Below are 23,473 nucleotides of genomic sequence, written 5' to 3'. Positions count from 1 at the left end.
CTTGTCCTCTGCCTGATCATAGCTGGATAGCTTTCAGCTTTTCACCATTGAGTATGACATAAGTATGTGTTTTTAATAAATATTCTTTATTGTGTTGAAGAAGTTCCCTTCCATTTCTAGTTTTCTGAATGTTTCATTGTGAAAAGGGTGTTGGATTTTGTCAAAAGATTTTTTTCCTGCATTAACTGCAATGATCATGGTTTTTTCCTACTGCTTGCATTCTTAGCCACTAGGGCCAATTACTTTTCTCTCTGTATGCAAGTCATTGAACTTTATAGCCTGCTTTTTGTACTTATACCATGAAAATCTCACTTTCATTAAAAGCCATTAAAATTATGATTTCCAGTGGCTATATGTTACAGTTTCATATATGGGTGTCCTACAATTTAATACTTCTATGTTGTTTCAGTAAAAGTAATTGATGTATTCTGTGTCTGCTACTCTACAACTCCAGAACCTCTGAATGTGCGTTTTCTTCATCTCTGAATTTCTTTAAATCTTTACTGCTACTAAGCAGTATCCTTCCTCCTATTTCATATTTATTTTCTTCTTCCTTGATTTATGCTTTTCATACACACACTAATCTTTGTTTCTTATTTATTTCATGTTCTGAATTAATGACTAAGGCAGTAGAGTCAAATGCAAGAAATTAAAAACCTACCAGTAAACATATTAATAAAGCACAAGTAAAATTATTACTGTGTGTATTTTATTTATCTTGGGAAGAAAAAAATCTGCAATTTGGTCAGTTTTGCTTTTTGGTCTTTATGTCAATATCCAATTTGCATGTTTTTGCAGGTATTTTTTTAGGATTAATTGGAGATACAGCCACACTGGAAGATAACTGAACTCACCATAAAACGCATGTAGAAACATCTAGTTTTAGAGAATAAGCAGCATTTCCGTGTCTTGTTTTCACATTTTATTGAATTTTTATTTATTTATCAATTTAAAATTTTCTTTTTTGTGTGTGTCAAGGGCTGACTTTCAAGAGATCGCGACGAGGGAGCTGCTTTGCTACCTATGAAACCCCGACGAAGTATTAAATTTTTTTAAACCATTTGTGTTTAAAGTAAAATTTTACTCATAGACATTATTCCCCACCCCCCCATATAAATACACGCCCCTATATACACTTTTTGGCATTGTAAGATAAATTTGATTAAAAACATGATAAAAATCTAAAAACAAGGAAACGGGGGGGGGGAACCCACACCAGATCAGAATAAATACAAATCAGACAGTCATTAGGACACTTAACCAAGTTGCCACTGGTTTAATTTGCCTGTGCTCCCAGGTAGAAAACTACAGTTCCCAGAGTGCTTAGAGCGCGTGCGGGACCTTGAAACTTGCGGCCTCAGTCCCGCCTCCTTACTTCAGCGATTGGACTGTCCAGTTTCGCGTCTCTGAACTTCTCTTCTTCCATTGGTTACTGCCCAGCGAGGTCAATTACAGAGTTTACGTTCGCTTTGGCCTTGCTTGCCCACCGGTTCTCCCCCTCCTCCCGCTACCAAGATGGCGGCAGAAGCAGCTGGTGGGAAATACAGAAGCACAGTCAGCAAAAGCAAAGACCCCTCGGGGCTTCTCATCTCTGTGATCAGGTGAGGGAGGCAGGAGGCAGGGTCAGGGGACTGGGGGCAGCGGGCAGAGGCTCGACCTCCGCTTCGGAAGGGAGAAGGGTTAGCTGGGTTCCACCTTGCCGACCCCTCCCCCTTCCTCCTTGCCTCCCCCCCAGCCCCCCCGCAGTTCCCCCTTTTTCTCTGGGGTTGGGCTAGAGGGAGGAGCCCCGCCTCGCTATCTTTTCTTTAGGACCTGAGCTTTCCATTAGGGTCCCTGGGCCCTAGAAGCACGCTGTTTGGGGTTTGGTAGAGAAAGCCAGGTGTGTCCATTTATTCATACAGCGTTTACTTACGGATTGCCTTCAGCAGCGCTCACTTGGGGAAGGCGCCTTGTTTCCTGGATTTCTGGGTGTAAGGCCCTGAAGTCCGGGGACTACTGTCACGAGTTGCAGGTTGTGTTCTCACACTTCGGACACCTCCAACCACCTGTGAATGGCCACAGCCTCCAATACAAGAGCCTGTAGTGAGCTTGTAGAAGAGCTGTGGATTGGAAGGCATACAGTCGTTTTCGATTTTTGTTCTGCCTCCCTATCCCGGTCTGTTCCTTCAAAACAAAACAACTTTGGAATTATCTTCTATGCACGTTATTTTCCCAGAATATGTATGGTGGGAGTGGGAGTAAGTGGACCTTTTAGGGGCTCCTTTTTTAAAAATGTGAAATACATTAAAAGTAGGGGAATCCTTTCAGACATCATTAAGGATGATACAGGAAGTGATAACAACCTGAATAAAATGTATTATAACACGTTTTTACGTTGTTGACATTTGAATTTCAACTCAGGTATTTTTCATAAAGTAAAGCTCCCTCCTCCTAACCCCCCCCCCCCCATGCTAAACTTCTAGTTGAATTCTAGGAGTGCCCCTGCAATCTCCTGATGATTTTTAAAAACCCAGCCTCAACAGTACCTGGTAGGGGTATTGTAAGAGCTTGAAGGTATGAATAGATTGAATTTTGAAGCAGTCTATCATTCATGGACTGATAAATACCCATCTCTTGGGTGTTATTTAGGGGCCTCTAGTTTAAGGTTATGAAATCATTACTTTTTTTTTTTTTAAGAACTAAGATGATAATTCTTCTCTGTGTGGAAATGCTTAATAAATTTGGTAGGCCATGCAAAGGGAACGCTTGTCTAGTGTGGACCCACATTCTTGTGACAATACAGGCAGCGTAGATGTTTGTTTCATGATACTAAAACTCCAACTAGAATATTGGTAGCATCCCATCTTAATCCTTTGTGGAGCTACAATATATGAATTTATTTGGATTCCTTTTTGAACTTGTTTATTTTTTCTGCCTTATAGTCAACACTCACTTAAGCTATGTATTTAGTGCCAGTTTGTATTTGGTGCCTGGGACTTAATACATACTTAAATACTTGTTGAACAAAGGAGTGGATGCCTTGAGTTTTGCAAAGACGAATCAGACATGATGTTACCCTTGAGAATTCACTTGAGGGATAAAATATGGAAGTAAAAACTATGACGTAAGACTGGAAACAGACGAGTGAAATATGGGAATCCAGAAGAAGGAGTGGGGAAGTGGAGTGGGGGTTAGGGAAGGTAATAGCTGTATATAAATGTACCATTTCAGCTGTGCATTTATGATTCTGTAGGCTTTACCCATTTCTTTTCCAGTGTGTATCAGTTTTCTTTAAATGCCAATTATATTAGTTCTAAATGCCCTACATTTGAAAAAAGCATAAAAACCAAAACCAAACTAAAGTTTTTTTTCCTTTTTTGTTTTTAACTGATGCTGATTCAGAAACACATTGCCTTTGGTTGACTGTTCCTTTGTTCTTCAGGGGGACTCTCCCACTGGGTGGTGTGGAATATGATTTTGTGGTTATTCATTCTTCTCTTAGTTAGGCTCATCTGTATTGCCTTCATGTATCACCATGATTTAGGCCTACACAATTTTTATGCTGAATTCTCTTGTGCGTTAATGTTTTTCATTTTTCTTCCTTTTCCTTGATCACCTCAGACCACTTGAATAATACCTTTATTACATCTGTTAACTAGCATGGTATAATGGAGTGTCCAGGTCTAGCGTCCTGGGCAAGTTTAGTAAGGATTAGAGTTCATGGTTACGTACGACCTTATTTAAGACTGTATGTTGTTGCTTCTTGAGTGTTAATGTTTATATTTCAATATTTCTTTGAGTCACAGGAAAATTGTGGGGTTGGCGTGAGAGGGTTGCCGGCTCTCTCTCCTTGTTTCCTCCCTGATGTGCTTTTGAACAGTGGTTTAAATTTTTGCAGTGGTTTAAATTTCATGAACAGTGGCAGTTAATGAGAGGAGAATGGTAGTATTACTTCGGTGTTTGGGTGGAGAGAAGCAGGGGAGAGTACTTCAGAGGGGAATAGAATGGGAAATGTAGTTGCTCAGAGAGTAGATCTTAAATGTTCTCATTACAAGAAAAAGAAATTGTAACTATGTGAGATGGGTGCATGTTAACTCACCTATTGTAATCATTCTGCAATATACACAATATATTAAACCATGTTGTACACTTCAAACGACTATGGTGTTATATGTCAGTTATAGTCACTAAAACTGAGGGAAAAAAAGAATGGGGAATGTATATTTCTTGTTAGTAAATTGTTCTCTGACTCTGAAGTTGCTGCTTTGTCTCTCTGTTCAGTTTGTATTCTTTGTGTTACCCCTTCTTGCAACATTGTCTTCATGATTAATTCCTCATGTAAAACGTGGATTACCTCTTCTCTTTAACATCTTTTCAGATTCTCTCTCAAAGACCAGAACTTTCCGGAATCCATTTTAGGCTCATGTTTATAAAATCTGAGCCTCCTTGAAGATATATCTGATACATGCCAGTTCTCTTTTATGTTTCCTTGGACCTGTCATTTTGTCACCCTAAAATAACTGACTTGTCAGTGATAATGCTTTGAAAAGTTTGATTAATTTAGCTTTATTTATCTTTTTGTATCATTGAGCTGTTGTTTTCTTTTTTGAATAGTGAATATTAAAAATTCTCTTTTGGTTCTTTTGCTCAGATACCTTAAAAAAGTCATTTCTAGGGGCGCCTGGGTGGCTCAGTTAAGCGTCCGACTCTTGGTTTTGGCTCAGGTTGTAATCTCAGGGTTGTGAGTCTGTGCTCAGTGGGGAATCTGCTTGGGATTCTCCCCCCCCACCCCACGTGTGCACACGCCTGTGCACACGAGCGTGTGCTCTTTCTCTCAAATAAATAAATCTTTTTTAAAAGTCATTTCTGTACCTTATTATGTACTAGCATAACACATCATATATATTTAAAGCTACTTCTGTGACTGGAAACAGCATTTATTGTTAGTCGTCTTTTAACACTAGATAAGAAAACAACAGGTAGATCAGGGTTCGACCTAAGGACACAGTAAGTATAGACATGGGGACTAGCCAAATCTCGTCACTATTTCCAGCTGTGGTACCAAACAGTTAAATAATAACTATTTTGCTACTGTGAGCGTCCATCACTTTAAAGCATTTAAAAATAAAAAACAGTTTCAAGAAGTCTAGTGTACTGTAGTGAAAATGTTACGTTTGGTGGATGGGTATTTAAGTACCTTGAGACTCATAAATGAAATTCTTAACCCTTTTAAAAAGTATTGAATAAAAATATTATCGGACTACCGGATGTTTCAAAGGGTGGACTCCCGGGGTATTGCAGAAGAGGTCCTCAGGCTGGGAAGTGGGGCTTTGATGAGGAGATGGACAGTGCTTGGGACCGAGTCTGTCAGAGGCTTTGGTTTGAAGCAGCTTTTGGTTTGAAGTCTTGCCACTGGCCCTTTAAAATGGAGCTAATTGGGTGGACAGAGTTGCGATCACCTGCTGATGTAAATTTGGACAGTTTTACACGTGTGCGTGCACACACAGCATTTTCCTACTTTTCTTTTGATTTTTCCCCCCTAACCTTTTGTTTGGTGTGAAATCGGAGCAGGCAGCCTTTCTAAATGGGGAATAAGCAAGATGGCATTTTGGAGATGCTGTTTTATTTTTGTGAGTTCTTGTCAGGTTTTTAATTGGGAAATGTGTCTACCACTAACTGTTAGGTGATTTGCTTTCCAATTAAATGTTGACTCTCTTCTCTTTATAAGTTGGCCTTTAATAGACCATTTAATTGGGAAGACAAACTTTGGCTGTGACTTTAGGCGACCTTATTGAAACCTCAGAGCAGAGCTTTTGTAGACAGACTCTGGTTACAGATGTCAAGGAGGATTGAAGGCAGTTGAAGGCTCACGTTTTCATCAACTTTCATGTCTTCACAGAAGTTGGAATTTCAAAAACTTAGAAAATCCTTTATTGTAGACACCTGTTAAATTCCCTTCCTCCTCAGAGAGTGTTTTGGTCAGCCCCATATTTAATTCAAAGCAAGCTTTGTTGAAGGGGTCCAGGCTTTGATCAGGGCTTTGAACAAACAGCTTTGAGGTCCATGACACAGTTTGTGGCAGAAAGGAACGTGGTCACTCTGTTTGGAGCAGAGTCCCCGAAGTTGTGTTAGGTGGTTAGTGTTGTTTCCAGTAACACCTCTTCTCTTCATCTGAGCCTGTCTCATTATGGTTTTTCGGGTTTCTGCTTTCTTTGTACCCTGGGGCATCTTGGCACTGGGAATGCAGTACTGTTTGAAAATTACCGCTAGGCTGTCTGGAGACTAAACACTTTTTTTTTCTCCTCGAGGTCCTGGGACATCTGACAGCATGTGTTGATAGAAGGGGCAAAATAATTCCCCCTTTTTTCCTGCTAAACATGAAGAATGAGTATCTTGGGAACCCACGTCTTAGTTTCTAACCTCATGTGTAATTTTTAATGTTGGGATTTCCTGAAGACTTTGAGGCAGAGAGGTGTAATGTTGGGTGATAGAGTCAGGTTTTTTTCAAGCCACTACTTAACAGTGGATCGGTATGGTCATAGTGTTTGGAGGGAGTTGAGGTATAGTTAGTAGACACTTACTGGATTGTGTTACCCATGTAGAGTTACCTTGGACCAGTTGCTTCAGACCACTGTGTCTAGTCCCTCCTTTGTAAAACGGGATAATAATATGATTTATGGTTTGGGGGGAAAATTAAGAGCGTATGGGAAGGGCTAACACAGTTTGGCTTAGAGAACACACACAGATGTTCATTTCTTTTCAGGATCTGCTTCTTCTCTGGTTAGAAACTTGATTGTAATATTCACCGGATAGCAACCAGGATATGATGTTAATTTTCTGTCAGAGATATCCTTTCTGGTTTGGCTTGAATGTTTGATTCCAGTCGTCAGAATGTTCACTTTGTACCCGAGAAATCTTGTGTAGCTGAATTAAGATGGTAATTATTGATAATTTTTGAGTCAGCCACAAGAGCTAGATTTAAATAGATGTATGCTTACGTGTGCATGTAAAACATGAAATATAAACAAAGTATAAAACATTTATTAGGTCAAAGACAGAAAGGTTATAAACCAGCAAATTGAAAGGCCTAGGATCTCTTTGTCTACATAACCCTTTTTGCCATTAAAAAAAAATCATATATGTGATTTCCTAAAATCGCATATATAATTTTTAAAATTTAGTTATGTATTTAGAAAATTCAAATATTTCAAGAGGAACAAAATAAAAAATGAAGACTTTTCACTCTGTTCATCTCTTTCCTGGTGTACCTCTGTGAAGTGTCCTTTGGTTCCTTTGGAGAAATAGAAAACTATATTTAAGTATGTGTGGATGTATAATCTTTAAATAAGAATATATGTTCTTTAATATATTAACATATAATACTTATGAATTTGTATATACTTAAGAAATATTCGTTAAAATTCTACATTATTTAAACAAATGGGATCATACTATGTGTATTTTGGACCCTTTATTCATTTGCTTGTTTTTCTTTATTTTGGAAATCTTTTCTAGCAGCACATACTAATCTACCTCAATCTTTTTAGTGGCTATGTAGCATTCTGTCATATGGATACACCATAATCTATTTCACTGGTAGTCCCTCTCCCCCCCCCTTTTATAACACTTAAGTTCTTTTTTCTTCTTCTTCTTTTTTAATCTTCTGTTTAAAATATATTGCAGTGAGCATTCCTGTATGTCAGGGAGTAGATTTGTGGTATAAAATCACAGCAGTGGCAGGGGAATAGCTGCGTCCGGGTATCTTCACATTTTGGACTTTGACAGAGTCAAAATGTCCTCCAGAAAGATGGTCATTTTCGCTCCCACAAGTGGTGTATTCGCTCACCTGGTTTCCCAAGCCCTGGCCAGAAACTGGATGCTTTTGATGATTGTCTTTGTTAAAGTCCGTTGTGAGTAAGAGGGGAGTATTTGTCTCCCTGTCATTTAGTTGTATGTTATAGCTGGATGTATGTGGATATATACGTTTTGCAAATATTTTCTCCCAGTCTGTGGCTTGTCTTCTCATTCTCTCGACTGAGTCCTTCCCAGAGCAGAAGTTTGTACTTTTAATGAATCATCAAGGATTTCTGTCATGGGTCATGTCTTTGGCGTTGTAATCTAAAAAGTCTGTGCCATGCCCAAGATCATCTAAATTTCCTCCAGTGGTAACTTCTGGGAGTTTCATATTTTGTCTTGTACTTAGGACTGTTATCCAGTTCAAGTTAATTTTTGTGAAGGCTACGAGATCTGTGTCTAGAGTCATTTTTTTTGCAGGTGGATGTTCAGTTGTTCCGGCACCATTTATGGAAAAGATAATCTCTCTTCTCCATTGTTGTACATATGTGGCATCCTCAGCAACATTCCATGCATTTCATTCTCTTCCTGTGCACCTTGTCATTGCATCTTCCCCATTTTTGTGTCACAAAAACTTGTTAAAAAAAAAGTCATAAAAAAGAAACCAGTCAAACAATCTCATTTCCCAAATATTACCTATTTTCCTTGTTGAGGTTTTTGTGTGGATCTTGTCTAGGTGTGTACGTAAGTTTAATAGTTGTAATTATAACAACATTTTTTTTAGCATAACAAAAATTTTTTCATGTTGCTATATAGTCTTTGGAGTTATGTAAATATTTTTTAAAAAAATTTTTTTTAATTAAGAGAAAATTACAGAGAAGAAAATATAAACTCTCATATTCTCTTTACCCAGAATTAAACGCTATTAATAACTTTGCTTCCAGTTTTAAAAAAATTACTGTTATAAAAATAATACACATTCATTATAAAGAATTCAAACAATGGAAATGCAGGGAGATGTGATTATTCCAAACTTTATCCTTTGTAAGTTACTGTCATTGGTATTAACTGAATCTAATTCCAGACATTGCTGTGTCTCTGAGTGTATGTGTGTGTGTGTGTGTGTGTGTATGAGATGTTGGGTGGATAGATAGAAATTTTTAAATTTCAAACAAAAAATATTATTTTTTAAATAAATACAGGAGCTTCGTCTATATGCCAACTTATTTTTAAGTAATCTGTACCCCCAGTGTGGGGCTTGAACTCACAACTCCAAGTTCAAGAGTTGCATGCTCTATTGACTAAGCCAGCCAGGAGTCCCTCTATATGCTAATTTATATGCTGACTTTGTCTGCATTTTTGAGGTATACGTACATATAGTAAAGTGCACGTATATTAAGTATATGGCTTGATGAATTTTTTTTTTTTAAAGATTTTATTTATTTATTTGACAGAGATAGAGACAGCCAGCGAGAGAGGGAACACAAGCAGGGGGAGTAGGAGAGGAAGAAGCAGGCTCACAGCAGAAGAGCCTGATGGCGGGGCTCGATCCCATAACGCCGGGATCACGCCCTGAGCCGAAGGCAGACGCCCAACCGCTGTGCCACCCAGGCGCCCCTGGCTTGATGAATTTTTACCTGTGCAACCACCACCCACGTAAGATAGAGATGAACACTTACAGCATCCCTGTCCTTTTTTTTCCAGTTCATTTTTTTGTGCAGGGGTATCCTGTGTTCCAACACCATTCATTAAACAGATTATGCTTGCTTCGCTGAGTTTCTTTTGCATATCTGTCAAAAATCAGTTGAGGGATGTGGGTCTATTTCTTGATTCTCTAGTCTGTTTCACTCATCTGTTTATCTTGATGACAGTCCCACACAGTCTTGATTGTTGCTTTTATAAGTCTTGAAGACAGTGTATCCTCTCCACCTGTACCCTACTTTTTAAAAGTTGTTTTGGATGGGGCGCTGGGGTGATTCAGTCAGTTGAGCATCCGACTCTTGATTTTGGCTCAGGTCTTGACCTCAGTGTTGTGAGTTCAGGCCCCAAGCCTACTTAAAAAAAAAAAGTTATTTTGCTTATTCTAGGTCCTTTGCATTTAATTCCGCATCAGTTTTATCTTATTTTTTTCCCCTATCAGTTTTTGAATTAGCTAGTAAATTTCTACAGTAAAACCTTCTGGGATTTTGGTTGGCATTGCTCTGAATGTACTGATTAATATGGGAGAATTGACATCTTAGCCATATTGAGTCGTCTTATCCCTGAGCAGATGTATCTCTTCATTTAATTCTTTAATTTCTTTCAGCAGTTTTTAAATAGATTTCAATGTGTAAGTCTTACATATTGTTGGTCAGATTTATCTAAGTATTTTAGGCACTTCAAGTCCCACACCTCACTGAATGCTGATGTTTTTCCCTCTAGTCTATTATTACCATGTCTTCAAATTCATTCATCTTTTCTGCAGTTTCCAATCTGTTGTTAATCCTATGTAATGTAATTTTTATTAGATTGTAGTTTTGAGCTCTGGAAGTTTGATTTGGTCTTTTTTTTTTTTTTTTTTTTTTAGGGATTTTATTTATTTATTTGACAGAGACAGCCAGCAAGAGAGGGAACACAAGTAGGGGGAGTGGGAGAGGAAGAAGTAGGCTCCTAGCTGAGGAGCCTGATGTGGGGCTCGATCCCAGAACGCTGGGATCACGCCCTGAGCCGAAGGCAGACGCTTAACGACTGTGCCACCCAGGCGCCCCTGATTTGGTCTTTTAAGAAAAAATCTTTAATAGCTCTCCTTGCACATTTAGTCTTTCCTGTAGCTTCTTGAGACTATGAAATACAGGCATTAATAATAATTTTAATGTTCTTGTTTACTAATTTTGTCTTCTTGTGTCATTTTTGGGTTAGTTTCAGTTGATTAATATCTGTCCCCCCTTTTTTTTACATGCCTTTCATAGGTTTTGGATACTAGATTTTGTAATTTTACCTTATTGGGTACTGATAGCGGATGTCTTTGTTTTCTTGGAAATATTCCTGAATTTTGTTTTAGGATTTGGTTAAGTTACTTGGAAGCTGTGATCCTTTCAGGTCTTATTTTAAATTTTGCTCCTGGGGGCAGAGCAGCATTTGGTTTAGGGCCAATTTTGTTTCCCTACTATGGCAAAATCCTTCTGAGTACTCCACCCAATGCTCTGTGAACCATGAGATTTTCTCCTCTGGCTGTGTGTGATTTCAGATAATTGCACCCACTGATCCTTACTGGTGGTTCTTTTCCTGGCCTTGAGTAGTTTTCTCACAGGCTCTCACTGATGATATTGAGCTGAAGCTTGAAGGGAGCCCTTCTACAGTCTCCAGAGTGCTCTGTAGTTCTTTCCTCTCCATCACCTGCCCTGCAAACTCCTTAATGTTTAAGGTTTCGAAATCATTTTTTCGGGGGGTTGTTGTTACTTTCAGATGCTCGGGCAAATCCAGTCCCAGTTATTTCATCTAGACCAGAAGCAGAAGTCTGTCAGTGCCTCATATTTTGAAAAATATGTTTAAAGATTCATTTTCATTGGTCAGATTTCATCAGTTGCATATGCACAGGAGGGAGAAGAAGGTAATCAGATATGCTGTATAAAGGCTCGAAAGTGAGCTAGGTATCTCGGCCCTAATGGCCTTCCACGTTTTGCGGTGTTTTGCAGAGTATTTAAATTAAACAGCAAAACGCTTTCACTTCATATGGTATTTTTTCCAGGGACTTTTCCTTCAGAACTACTAGAAATGCTTTGGAACTATTTCGCATCTGTTCATGTATTTTTTTTTAAATACAGTTTTTTTTGTTTGTCTGTTTGCCTGTGGTAGTATTGCTCTGTGTAGCCTGAGCTCTCGTAGAGCTGGTGATTGGTTTTCTTTGGGCAGCACAGCATTTACATTGTTTTTGTTGGTGGTGGTTTTGTTGTGCTTTTTGTTTTTGCTTGCATTTGGAGATTTCCAGGCTGTGCTTGCATTTTGCAGTCTGCAGTGCTGAGCTCTGCTCCCTCTATAGTCTTCCACTCTGCTGCTACTTACATACTTAACTGCTTTCAAGCCATGAAATGAGTTCTGGTCTTTTTAGTAGCCAGTCCTTTATGTGTTGGGACTTTCGTCTTGAATTACAAGGGTTTATAGATGAATAAATCTAAGAAATACTGCGTAATCTTCACGTCTTGTCCACCCAGCTTCTGCCCTCCCTCCCGGGACACCCGGCACATGAACATAGTAAAGTCTCCTGGATGTCTGCAGTTAAGAAACTTGCTTCAATTTGTGTAATCTAGAATTTCCAAGATAGTCTAGTACCATGCAACACCTACTATTGTCTTCTAAAATGAGATTTCTGAGGAACTCACTGGAAGCTCCACATTAGGGAGTAGCCTACACCTTTAATATGAACAAATGTGTTGTAGTAACTAAAACATTCCCCTGGAGATGAAAACTAAGATCACTGTGGAGAAGGCTTTAAGGAGGATGTGGACCTTCAAATGGAAATGGGAAAAGAGGTAGCCTCAGTTAAGGAAGGGTAGGGGGTAGGTTTTAAATTGACTCTGTCAATCCTGGACTCAGTTTTATGCTGTAGTGAGGCTGATTTTACTTAATTTTAGATAATGGCCTTCTCTGTTGGTTACAAGACTCAGAGCTTTTGGTCCCCAGAAGTATTTTGTATGACTGAGTTAATTGAAATATTGAATAGCTGCATGTGTTGGGTGTAGTAATTGGCCCTAAGTGCTGTCTGAAGCAAGACACCAGTGAATTTTCAATTGACTTTAAAGCAGAAATTGTTTACTGTCACTTGATATTAAATGAATCTTTGTAGTGAATTAAGGGATGTTGTTTTTATGCATCAGAAAAGTTTTTCAGAGGGACTTGTCATCATGGATTGTTATCAATTGGGACGGGATTATCTTGAATTTTGTGGGATCTAATAAGACATAATTAAGAAACAAGCAGTCGCAGTGTATAATTGAATATAATAAAATCGGATTAAAAAGTGTAATGTAGATTCAGTTATGCTTTGAGTGAAGCCATATCTTATGTGATTATATAGTGATACACATCTCATTTAATGTGTGTTTTTTTCCATGCAAACTCAGAATTATGAGGGTCTCATTTTTTTAAATAATTCATTAGAAGCATTTGTAGATGAATCATCATATACAAAGTGCTCTGCTTAGTAGAAAAGGCTTTGAAGATCCTTCTCAACTTGTTAGTGTTTATATTCTTAGTGATCTCTTTTCCTTCCTTTAGTTTGGATTTATACTCATATCTAGAACTGTCTTTTTAAAAAAGTATTTGAGCGAAAGTATGTGCACGGGTGCATGCATGCAGGAGGTGGGGGGGGGGCAGACTCCCCCCCTGAGCAGGGAGCCAGGATCCTGGGATCATGACCTGAACCAAAGGTAGACACATAACGACTGAGCCACTCAGGTACCCCTAGACTTGTTCACCTGTCTTTAGTTTCCCTGCTGACCTGTTACTGTCAGGCATTTCTTAGGTTGGCTGTTCCATGCTTTAAAGGAAAAGAAAATCTGTCTCTCACACTTTGAAATAAGGGCTATGTAGATCTAATAGTGTAATCTAAAAGCAGTTTAGTAAAGAAAATGGATCCATATTTTCAAGAATCATGTATGCTCTAGATGTTTTGTTCCTGTGTTGGGATCAGTAACAGAAAGGAGTATTTTAGAGTTCAGTGAGCTAGTAGCTTTTTTCCTACTTGGAGTGAGGGTCTGAAACTAGTTAACCCTTGTGTATTTGGGTTTAAAAATACTCAATTTTTGCCTAATGATAATGTGTTAGAATATTTTGTAAATAAAGAGGACCCCTTGTCTGGTGCTCTTTCCATTATGTGACTAAAAAAATTCATTAGAATTGCCCTAATGAGAGAAGGTGGTACTGGTTGAGGGGTTCAGATGCCTGATGAGTAAAAAGTGCAGGGGCTTGGGGACCTCAGGTTTCTGTAAGAGGCCTATCCTGGGTATTTCCCAGAAAGGGTATCACTGAGATTTGATTCCTCCTGTATATTGAGCTTTGTAGAGCTGTAGTTTCCTGATAAGGATTTTTGGATATGTGGGACCTTACTTGTAATTAGGTTTTCTGAGTTGTTTGAAGAGATTTACGTTAATTGTTTTGTTAATCTTTATTATTCCTGGAGGAGAGGTCACTGGATACCAACAAGGAATGCCCTTAGTAGACAATTAAGTGAATTAACTGTTTTCAGATGCTAATTGTTCTGGAGGTGTCACCAAAATTCAGGTGTATTACATTAAATATTTCTTATAGCAGGTTAATTAGTTTAGTTATCTGAGGCTGTATTAGGCAGTTAATTCTTGAGGATTTGCTGAGAATCTATGTTGCTCTGGCTAAGGGGTGTGACCGATAACGTCTGCCTTGAGATTTTAGCCAAGCAAAATAATACTGCCTGTGTTTTATAGGGTGGTGTATAAGTCTGCTCGAGCTGCTGTAACAAAACACCACAGGTTGGGTGGCTTAAACAGAAATCTGTTTTCTCACCATTCTGGAGGCTGGAAGTCCAAGATCAAGGTACCAGTCCGGCTTGGTTTCTGGCAAGGCCTCTCTTCTTGGCTTGTAGATGGCCACCTTCTTGCTGTGTCCTTAAATGGCCTTTCCTCTGTGAGTGTGTGGAGAGAGAGGGCTCTTTCGTGTCTCTTTCTCTGCTTATAAGGACACCAGTTGTATTTCATATGACCTCCTTTAGAGACCCTAATCTCCAAATAGTCACACTGGGGCTCAGTGCTTCAATAGAAATTTGGTAGTGGTAGGAGGGTGTGTCTCAATTTAGTCTATAACAGGTGGTACTCTGGAGACTTATGACTTTGTTAAAATACCCTAGAATGGCTCCAGAGTGACAGTCATTACCTATAGGTGATCTTGAGGCTCAGGCTAGAGCCCTGGGCAGGTTGTTAATTTTTCACAATTGGCTGGCAACCTTTCTACATGCTTTTCTGGCTTATGATATGTAACAGTCCCCTTCTAACCCTCTAATACCAAACTTGTACTGTCGATGATCTTCAAAGAACTGCTGTCTGGGCAGCTTGAACTATCAAAGGGCTTGCTGCGAGGAGGAAATTAATGAAGCATGGTTTGATCCATTTCATCCTATACATTCCACAAATTCCATTCTTAGATTAGAATGGATCATTGGAAAGCTTCATGCTTGGACTATGTTCAGAGTCACAATCTCTTGGTCTAAGTTGTGTTTTAATGTTCTGTTCTGGAAGGAACTTAAAAGAAATAACCATGTAAAATTTATTGTTTTTTAGAAGGTGGTTGAGGACCTTATTCACTATCTTGTATATTGTCCTCCTTATTGTTTTAAGTGAAGCATTTCTTTTAGAATTTAGGAGTAGCTTAAAGTTTGCTTCTTCAACAGAGGAACTGGAATCCATCTTTTTGATAATGAGAATGATTTAACTGGCTACATTTCCCTTTTTGTATGGCTAGGAACCTCACAGTTAGATTGAGGGCTCATTTCCTATTCACTGTGTCTGCCCATATGCCTAGCTTACCTGTGTTTACATTTGTATGGCATCGTTTTGTCCTGTAGCTCCTTAACTAGTTTCACTTTCTCATTTGTTATTATCTACATTTTTGTACAAATGGTCTCTGATCTTTTTTAGGAAGTGGTTGGATAGATGTAAAATGAAACTTGAAGTATTGTTGAATATTTGCCATTCAGTATTCATTATTAAATACTGATTGAAAGCTGTCATTCTTTTTTTTTTTTTAAGTTTTTATTTTTCTTTTATTTCTCTACAGTCAACGTGGGGTTTGAACTCACTACCCTGAGATCAAGAATTGCATGCTTGGGGTGCCTGGGTGGCGCAGGCGTTAAGCGTCTGCGTTCAGCTCAGGGAGTGATCCCGGTGTTATGGGATCGAGCCCCACATCAGGCTTCTCCGCCAAGAGCCTGCTTCTTCCTCTCCCACTGCCCCTGCTTGTGTTTCCTCTCTCGCTGGCTGTCTCTATCTCTGTCAAATAAATAAATAAAATCTTTAAAAAAAATTATAAAAAAAAAAGAATTCCCTCAAGTACACAAAATCATTAAAAAAAAAAAAATTGCATGCTTTTCCGACTGAGCCAGGCAGGTGCCCTGAAAGCTGTTATTCTTTGCCTGGGTGCTAACCCCCAGGTGGCATCAAAGAACACTTTTAGAGTAAAAGTCCACAAAGCTGTACCTGGTCAGGCTCCCAGCTTCTTACCTGATCTATCACTGTCCCCTCTCTTGCTTCTCTGAAGCCACATTGACTTTCTTGCCATCCCTTGTACCATGAGCAGGCCAAACATACCCTGCTTCAGGGCCTGTGCATCTTCTGTTCTTTCTGGAATCTGTTTCCCCAGATAGTGCCACCTCTCTCCCCCTCATTTTCTAGAAAACTCTTTTCAAATGCCATCTTTATCTGAGAGGTTTTCTCTGGCCTCCTTGTGTTATACACTTCTCTCCTCCTCTCTGGCTTCTGTTTTTTTTCCATACCTGTTTCTTCCTGGCCTGCATGTGTTGTTTATTTCTCTTGTATTTCCTGCTTCCCCCACCAGAATGTAAGCTTCCTGAGGGGAGAGGTTGCTTTTATTCCCAGCTGTATCTCTAGCTGCTTAGAACCCGCCTGCCAAGTACTAGGTGTCTAATAACTATTTGTTGAATGACTAAATGAACTAAATAGGGTTGCTGTTAACTATTATTTGTCCTTTCCTAGTGATTTTTGAACAGGCATTTCTTTGTGTGAGCTAATTTAGTAGCAATTGTTTTTTACGGCAGAGAACTGCCCTCCATGACCTCTTCAGAGCCTGCCTCTTGCTGCTGCTCATTATTTAGCTTTTCCGGGGCACTTTTAATGTGCCAGGCACCGTTAAGAATATAAAGAAAAGGTCTGACCTCAATTCGTGAATAAATATCTTCAGGAACTTTCGAATGGGGGAGGCTTTGGGCTAACAATATTGTGATTCACAGATGATTTATTTGGTTCCTAATAATGTGTCAGCCCACACATCAGTGGCGCTTTGTATTTTACCGAGCACAGTCACATAACGTCGCCAATCACAGCTGCCTGGTGAGGCAGGTACTCTTACTATCTTGTCTGCTTGGCAAGGAGAGAAACAGACACGGAAGCTAAGTGACTTGCTCGAGGTTAAAGAGCTTGAAAGTGGCAGACACCTCATGGTTGACACATATGATGAGAGGAGTCAGAAACTTATGATACATTCCAAATCGACAGTGTTTTGGATTTGTGTTTTTCTTGCATCCACTCATTTTGTCTTCGACTGAAGGTTACCTTTGGGTGGCTAACCTTATTTTCATAGGTGTGCTTTTTCTTTTATTTGATCTTACTTTTGTCTTCTTTAAGAGTAATATCGACTTCCGTGTGCTTTCCCCCTGTCTGGACTCCATTACTCTATTAAGTCCAAAGTGAAGGCAAAATTGCTCCATAGAAGGAGTCAGTGATGGTGACTAGTTATTTTCCTTTCAAAACACTTGACCGGCTAGACTGAAATACAGAAGCTGGTATAAAAAAAGGAAAGTGGCAAATTCAGTTTCAGATCTGCAGCTACTTACCTCGGGTTTAACGCTTGTGTGGAAGGCTCTCTTGGAGCTGCTGGCTGTGAATTCACTAGAACCATATAGCATGTGTGCCTACTAGATGCTGTTAACAGTAGCTTGACGTGTGCACCATGGTCCTTTTAGCCTTTTACGTAAATAAATTCCTTCCTGGGGATTAATTAGTCATGGTTAGAGATGTAATTCATCATGTTAAAATGCCAGGGCTGTCTTAGTGAAAAATTCTTGGTGATCCAGAAATGTCTCTGTGTCTGGCTTAACTAGAATTTAGTGTATGTTTTTATTTTCCTCCCTGAACTTGGCAATAGTTTGTAAATCTTAATGGTTTTGAGATAGGAATGGAGAAAAAATCTAAATGAGTCAGTAACATGAAAGCACCTTGGGGTGGCAACTTCAAATCATTTCTGCTGTGCTTATGCTTCAGATTCAAGACTTTTAGAGCACTTAGCAGCTTTTTTAGTACTGTCTACGTCTCAACCCATCCACTCTTCCCTTCACATGTGAGCTGTAGCTTGATCAGGAGCTGAAGGCACAAGAAGTAGGAGTTCATAACATGCATAGTGGAAAAGGCCTTGACTTTGAAGTCAGGTATGCTTAGCTTCAAGGGCAGTTCCCATGTTAGCTGCGTGTGGGGGTGAAAGTTACCATACCTCTCTGTTCCTCTGATTCCATCTCACCAGACTTTAAGTATTATCTTAGATGATGTGTCCAAAGTAACCACTGCATTCCCTGGCATATAATGGACACTAATGAATATCCCGTGCTTCACTTTTATCTTCCCTTTCTCAGGTGTAAGACACAAGGATGCATGTACATTTCTGTATTTAGTTTGAAAATTTCCCAAGTAGATGAGCCAGAGCTGGCTTGTCAGCACTTACTGTCCGGGCGATCTTGGATAATTGTTGGACTCAGTATTTATAAAAATGCGATGTAGTTTTAGGCCTGATTATTAAGAATATAGTGTATGTATCATAGAATATAAAAACCTCTTCCTGTTTGGACTGGTCAGACCATATCAGGAGTGTGTTGTGTTCAGTTCTAGTACTACACAGGATGGGGGAAGCTTTTCAGGGCCAGACTGCTCAGGTTTGAGACCTGGCTCTGCTGCTTAAAAGTTCTGTGCCTCCTGGGGCGCCTGGGTGGCGCAGTCGTTAAAGCGTCTGCCTTCGGCTCAGGGCGTGATCCTGGCGATCCGGGATCGAGTCCCACATCAGGCTCTTCCGCTGTGAGCCTGCTTCTTCCTCTCCCACTCCCCCTGCTGTGTTCCCTCTCTCGCTGGCTGTCTCTCTGTCACATAAATAAATAAAATCTTTAAAAAAAAAAAAAAAAAAAGTTCTGTGCCTCCAATACACAACTCTGTTTCCTGTCTGTAATAAGGGGGGGTAATAATGGTAGCTACCTCCTAGGGTTGTCAGGAATAAATGAATTATTATGCATAAACCATTTAGATTAACATTGGGCATACAGTAAGTTCTATGTGAGTGTTAGCTGTTTTGGAAGGGAAAACCACAAGCATGGTGGACTACGTGGGAGCCATGTTGTGGGAGAAACAGTTGAAGCAGTTAGAGATGTTTAACCTGAGAAAGAAGTACTGAAGTCCTTTACCATTTAAAGAGAAATTGTATGGAAGAGGGAATAGAGTCATGTAACCTAAGAAAGGTGGAACTTGGATCAATGGGTAGAAATTATAAAGAGCCTGATGAAAGGCTTTGTAACAAGGAGAGCTGCTCAAAATTGCAGTGAATGGCTTTGCGAACTGGTGAGCTTTCCATCTCACAGAGGCTTATTAGACGGCTGGGGAGAGGTCCCTGACCTGGCTGGCAAGGTGAGCTAGATGACAGGTGTTCTCTTCTACCCCGTTCTCAGTTTAGGTCAAGTGACTGGCTTAAAGTAAGATAATTCCACATTGAAGTTTGCTGTGTTTTGGTAGCAGACATGGATACTTTTCTCTGTAGACTTCCAGTCTGCTTTTATGGTGTATCGTTCATTTATGGTGCAAATATTTATTGTGGGAGACATTGCATTTCTGGTCTTATTTTGCAGAAAAGAAAACAGGTCAGGGATACTGTCTACTATTGTTTGACACCATGCAGTCTCTAAAGGGTTCAGGGAATTGTGGTTCATTATTGTTGGGAGGCCATTCTCCTTGGGAGTGCTCTTTCTGAAGGTCTTCTGAGCAAAGCGCCGAGTGCCCTTTGTTTTAGACGGTCTTGTCAAGGATGTGTATTTGGATGTTTGGAATCTAGAGATGATCTCTCCCTGTAGAAGACGGGCAGGCATGCGTACTGTCCAGTATAAAAGATGGAGTTTTCCCACATTCAGGTTCCTCTGTAGTCACTCACAGTGTGTCCAGGCATAAAGTTGGGTCCAGTTGCCTAACCCTCATAGGACTTGGGGCCGGGGTGGGGGGGTGCTACTGCAGATACGCCGGTGCCCCTGCTCCATGCTGTGTCGTGAGTAACAAAGTCCTTTGTTTTTGACCCATGAGTTTTGTGTCTTCTAGCACTGTCCATGAAACTCTGGCAGACTAACTTGTTAGCTTGTGAGTAGGATAAAAATCTCAGACTCTCTACAATTCTTGATGTTGAGGAGTAAGGTGAGTCAGAGAGGTTAAATCTCATGCCTAGTGCCAAATGATCTAGCGTTTTGGGGGTGATAGAATTTGAATCTTTGTCTCCAAAGGATGTCCTCTGCATGACATTGTGGAACACCGCTATTGCCCTTGCTGCTCTGACTGCTACTACTGTGACAACGATAGCCAGCAACAACCACCACCATTCGTTGAGTGTTGATGATTTCCCAGGCCTTGTTGGCTCTCCTTTAATTTTCACCAATGGCCCTGTAAGGAAGGTATCCTTATTCTCTACATTTTGTAGATGAGCAAAAGGAGACGGGGGCGTCTGGGTGGTTCCGTCGGTTAAGCATCTGCCTTCGGCCCAGGTCATAATCTCAGGGTCCTGGGATCGAGCCCCACATCACGCTCCCTGCTCAGTGGGGAGTCTGCTTCTCCCTCTTTCTGCTCGTGCTCTGTCTTTCTCAGATAAATAAATAAATAAAATCTTTAAAAAAAAAAAAAGAGATGCCATGACCAAGGTCATACAGGTACTAAGTGGTGGAGTCAGGATTCAAACGTAGAGGGAGGATGATAACAGGACCACTCGGAAGGGCTGTTGGGAGGATTCAGCGCACATTCTATAAAGTGCACAGCACTGCTGGTTTCTGGCAGCTGGGGGAAGCCTCTCTAAACATTCATGGCTATTATTGTTATTAGTAACCTCGTTGCCGTCCTTTTCTCTAATTAAAAAAAAACTTCGGTGGTTTTGTTCTCTATTTCCAACTGAAGGCAAACTGTCATTCAGCTCAGTTTACATTAAGCAGATGAAATTAAAGGGGCACAAACCTGGCATAGGCTCTTCCCTTATACAAATATTTTCTCTAAAAATGAAAATAGGAGCTAAAACCCCCATAGGCCCAATTTACCTTCTAATCTTCATTTTAGTAACCCTTTCTGTTTCATAAATAACTCCTAATGCGGCAGTAACGTGTTACAGTGACAGCTGATGCCGGAGAAGGTGTCCTCTCTGGGCCTGACATTTTCTTTAATGGTAATTCTCCTAGTTAATGTAAACAACGTGAAATGTTTGGCATGTTTCCTTCCACAAATGGTGGTGGAGAGGAAATCAAAGCACTGTAAAGGTGGCAAACTGATCCGGGATAGCTTTGACAAATCCATGGCTGTTTGCTGTTAGAAGGGGAAATCAGAGGTAAATACCTAGAAACTCTTCCCTTTGGGACAGTTGATAAATTGAAGGCATTTTCTGATTGTGCTTTACTTTAGATTAACAGCCTGGAAGGTTTCAGATTTAAAGAGCAAAGTTATGTATCATAGAAACAATAGGAAGGCATGCTTGGCTCCCCGTACCCAAATATTGCAGGTGATATTGGTAGCTCCATTGAAGTCATATTCCTGTGATTTATTTTATTAGCCAAATACTTGTGCAGCGTTTTCTACCTGAAAGTAATATTGGAGGTAGGTAGTCTGATGTAGGATCACCAGTTGACAGAGGAAGACACAGGATCTGGCATGATAAAGGCCTTCCTTCAAGTCTTGGGGTTCCTAGTGTGTTGCTTTCCTGGGTGTACCCCACAACCCCTAGAGGCTTTGCATTTTCCTTCATTATATTTCTTGTCCTGTCCCCCCACCTCTTTCCCCACCATTTCCTGCTAGAACTGGTCTCTTGGCACGCCTAACACATTTACGAAATTCTTTTTAGAGATTAGAATGATGTCAAAGACTGGCCTGCTGAATCTCCCTCTAAATTGAGAAAGAAGTTTTATATATTATGTGGCTCATGAATTAAGATCTTTTGCTCTAAATGACAGTTGGGGAAAAAACTGTTATGCAGTATTTTCCTTGTGAATATCTGAAAGTAGATATGTGATTGATTCACTGATATACCATCTCTGAAAGCAGTTGTAATGATGGACTTATAATTGATTGCATCCATCATTGGAAGCCTAAACTACCCCCTCCCTAAATTAAAGATAAATGAAATAAGCTATGCTGAATGTATATAAGCTGACAAATCTGAGGGAATTTAATGAAACTCTAAATTACTGCAGCCAACAGATAAGAGAAGGTTTCTTTGTTACTGATTAGAGCACTAAAAAAAAGAATTATCCAAAAAAGATAATAAAAGAAACAAAGATCTGTGGCCAATGTATCAAACTAAGTTATTGAAAGACTTTTAAGTGTATCTGTCTCATTCCCTGGTTATTGTTGACTCATATCAATCTTGTTGGTGCTGTTGGATGAATAGTAAAAGGAGGGATTGTCTTGTAGTATAGCTTTTATTATTGCTGTTGCAACATATTTTAGAATTGATGTGACCTTATTTCCAGGCCGCTGGGGGCTCTGTACCAAATTTAGTTCATTTAAATGAGCTATTTGGAATGCAGTTCCTCAGTGTATAAGTAATTTTATCAGTTAGTACACTTTTTAGCTTTATGTAAAAGACCATCTGAGGGTGACTTAAACAATGGATATTTATTATCTCCCCTAACGAGAAGTCCTGAGGGAAAGCAGCAGTAGGGCTGGCTGCTTTGGGGACGCAATGATATCAGTGCAGTAGCTTGGCATTTCTTTTGGCTTTCCCTTCCATGGTTGTACGGTGGGTGAAATATTTGAGTATTGTAGCTTTGTTTAACAATATCCAGTGTCTGGAAAACAAAACAAAACAATATCCTCCTTCCTGTTAATCTTGCAAGAAAATTACTCCAAGAAGTCTTTAGGTCTCATTGGTCAGCCTTGTCACTGATACGGTGAATGGAATTCCTGGGATTCACTCAAGCAAATCAGGACCTGCCCAGACTCTCGCAGAGTTCACACTGCCCGCTATCTAAGATTTGGGTGCCAAGGAGTGGAGGGAAAGTCTCCTTGGATAAGCAACCAACAAATCCACTTAGATGGGCTCTTGAAATTTACTAGGAAGGTGGCTTCATGTTTTCTGTTAGTAACTTGTTTCATTTCCGACCGAGTTAGTGAGGTGCATGTGCTCGTGTATTAACTCCTGTTTTACTTGTTTGCTTTTAAGTTTGATTGAGCTTGATACAGTCTCTGTCTTCACCAGGACTCTGTCTACCAGTGATGATGTGGAAGACCGAGAGAATGAGAAGGGGCGCCTGGAAGAAGCCTATGAGAAGTGCGACCGTGACCTGGACGAGTTGATTGTGCAGCACTACACAGAATTGACGACAGCCATTCGCACATACCAGAGCATCACAGAGCGCATTACCACCTCCCGAAATAAAATAAAGCAGGTGGGCCTCCTGTTCCTCTTGTGATTGTTGCCCCTGCTGTTAGGCCAGGAGTTATAGCGTGTAGAGGTGCCGTGATAGTGGTGACTGGCCTTAGGAGGGACTCATAATGACACTTTCTGGGAGTTTTGCAGTGTCTGGAAAGCCTGGCTGAAGAGGATCACAGAGGGCATCATGGGCTTGCCTCCTCCCTGTGTCTTACCCTTGGCTTCTGCTGCTACTTCTCGTTGCAGTGTGAAAGGACAGGGGGGAGGTGCCCCCAGTGTGGGGACATGAAAGGGGGGGCTGTTCTAAGACTCCAGGGCC

The 23,473-nt window shown here is 40.1% G+C and overlaps 1 protein-coding gene across 2 annotated transcripts in view; it reads left to right on the top strand.

The window, feature by feature from the left end:
* The first annotated feature begins 1,458 nt into the window (after positions 1 to 1,458).
* EXOC4 (exocyst complex component 4) overlaps positions 1,459 to 23,473 on the top strand; it is a 716,010-nt gene continuing 693,995 nt past the window's right edge. For both annotated transcript variants that reach the window (XM_008707579.2, XM_008707580.2), the window contains exons 1-2: positions 1,459 to 1,601; positions 22,981 to 23,170. In XM_008707579.2, coding sequence (XP_008705801.2) covers positions 1,516 to 1,601; positions 22,981 to 23,170 — 276 coding nt within the window. In that variant the 5' untranslated portion in view covers positions 1,459 to 1,515. The remainder of the gene's footprint in view (positions 1,602 to 22,980; positions 23,171 to 23,473) is intronic.

This window comes from Ursus maritimus, unplaced genomic scaffold (assembly GCF_017311325.1).
Source record: "Ursus maritimus isolate PB19 unplaced genomic scaffold, ASM1731132v1 scaffold_3, whole genome shotgun sequence".
Classification (NCBI taxonomy): domain Eukaryota; kingdom Metazoa; phylum Chordata; class Mammalia; order Carnivora; family Ursidae; genus Ursus; species Ursus maritimus.
This window is presented reverse-complemented; position numbering and strand designations above follow the sequence as displayed.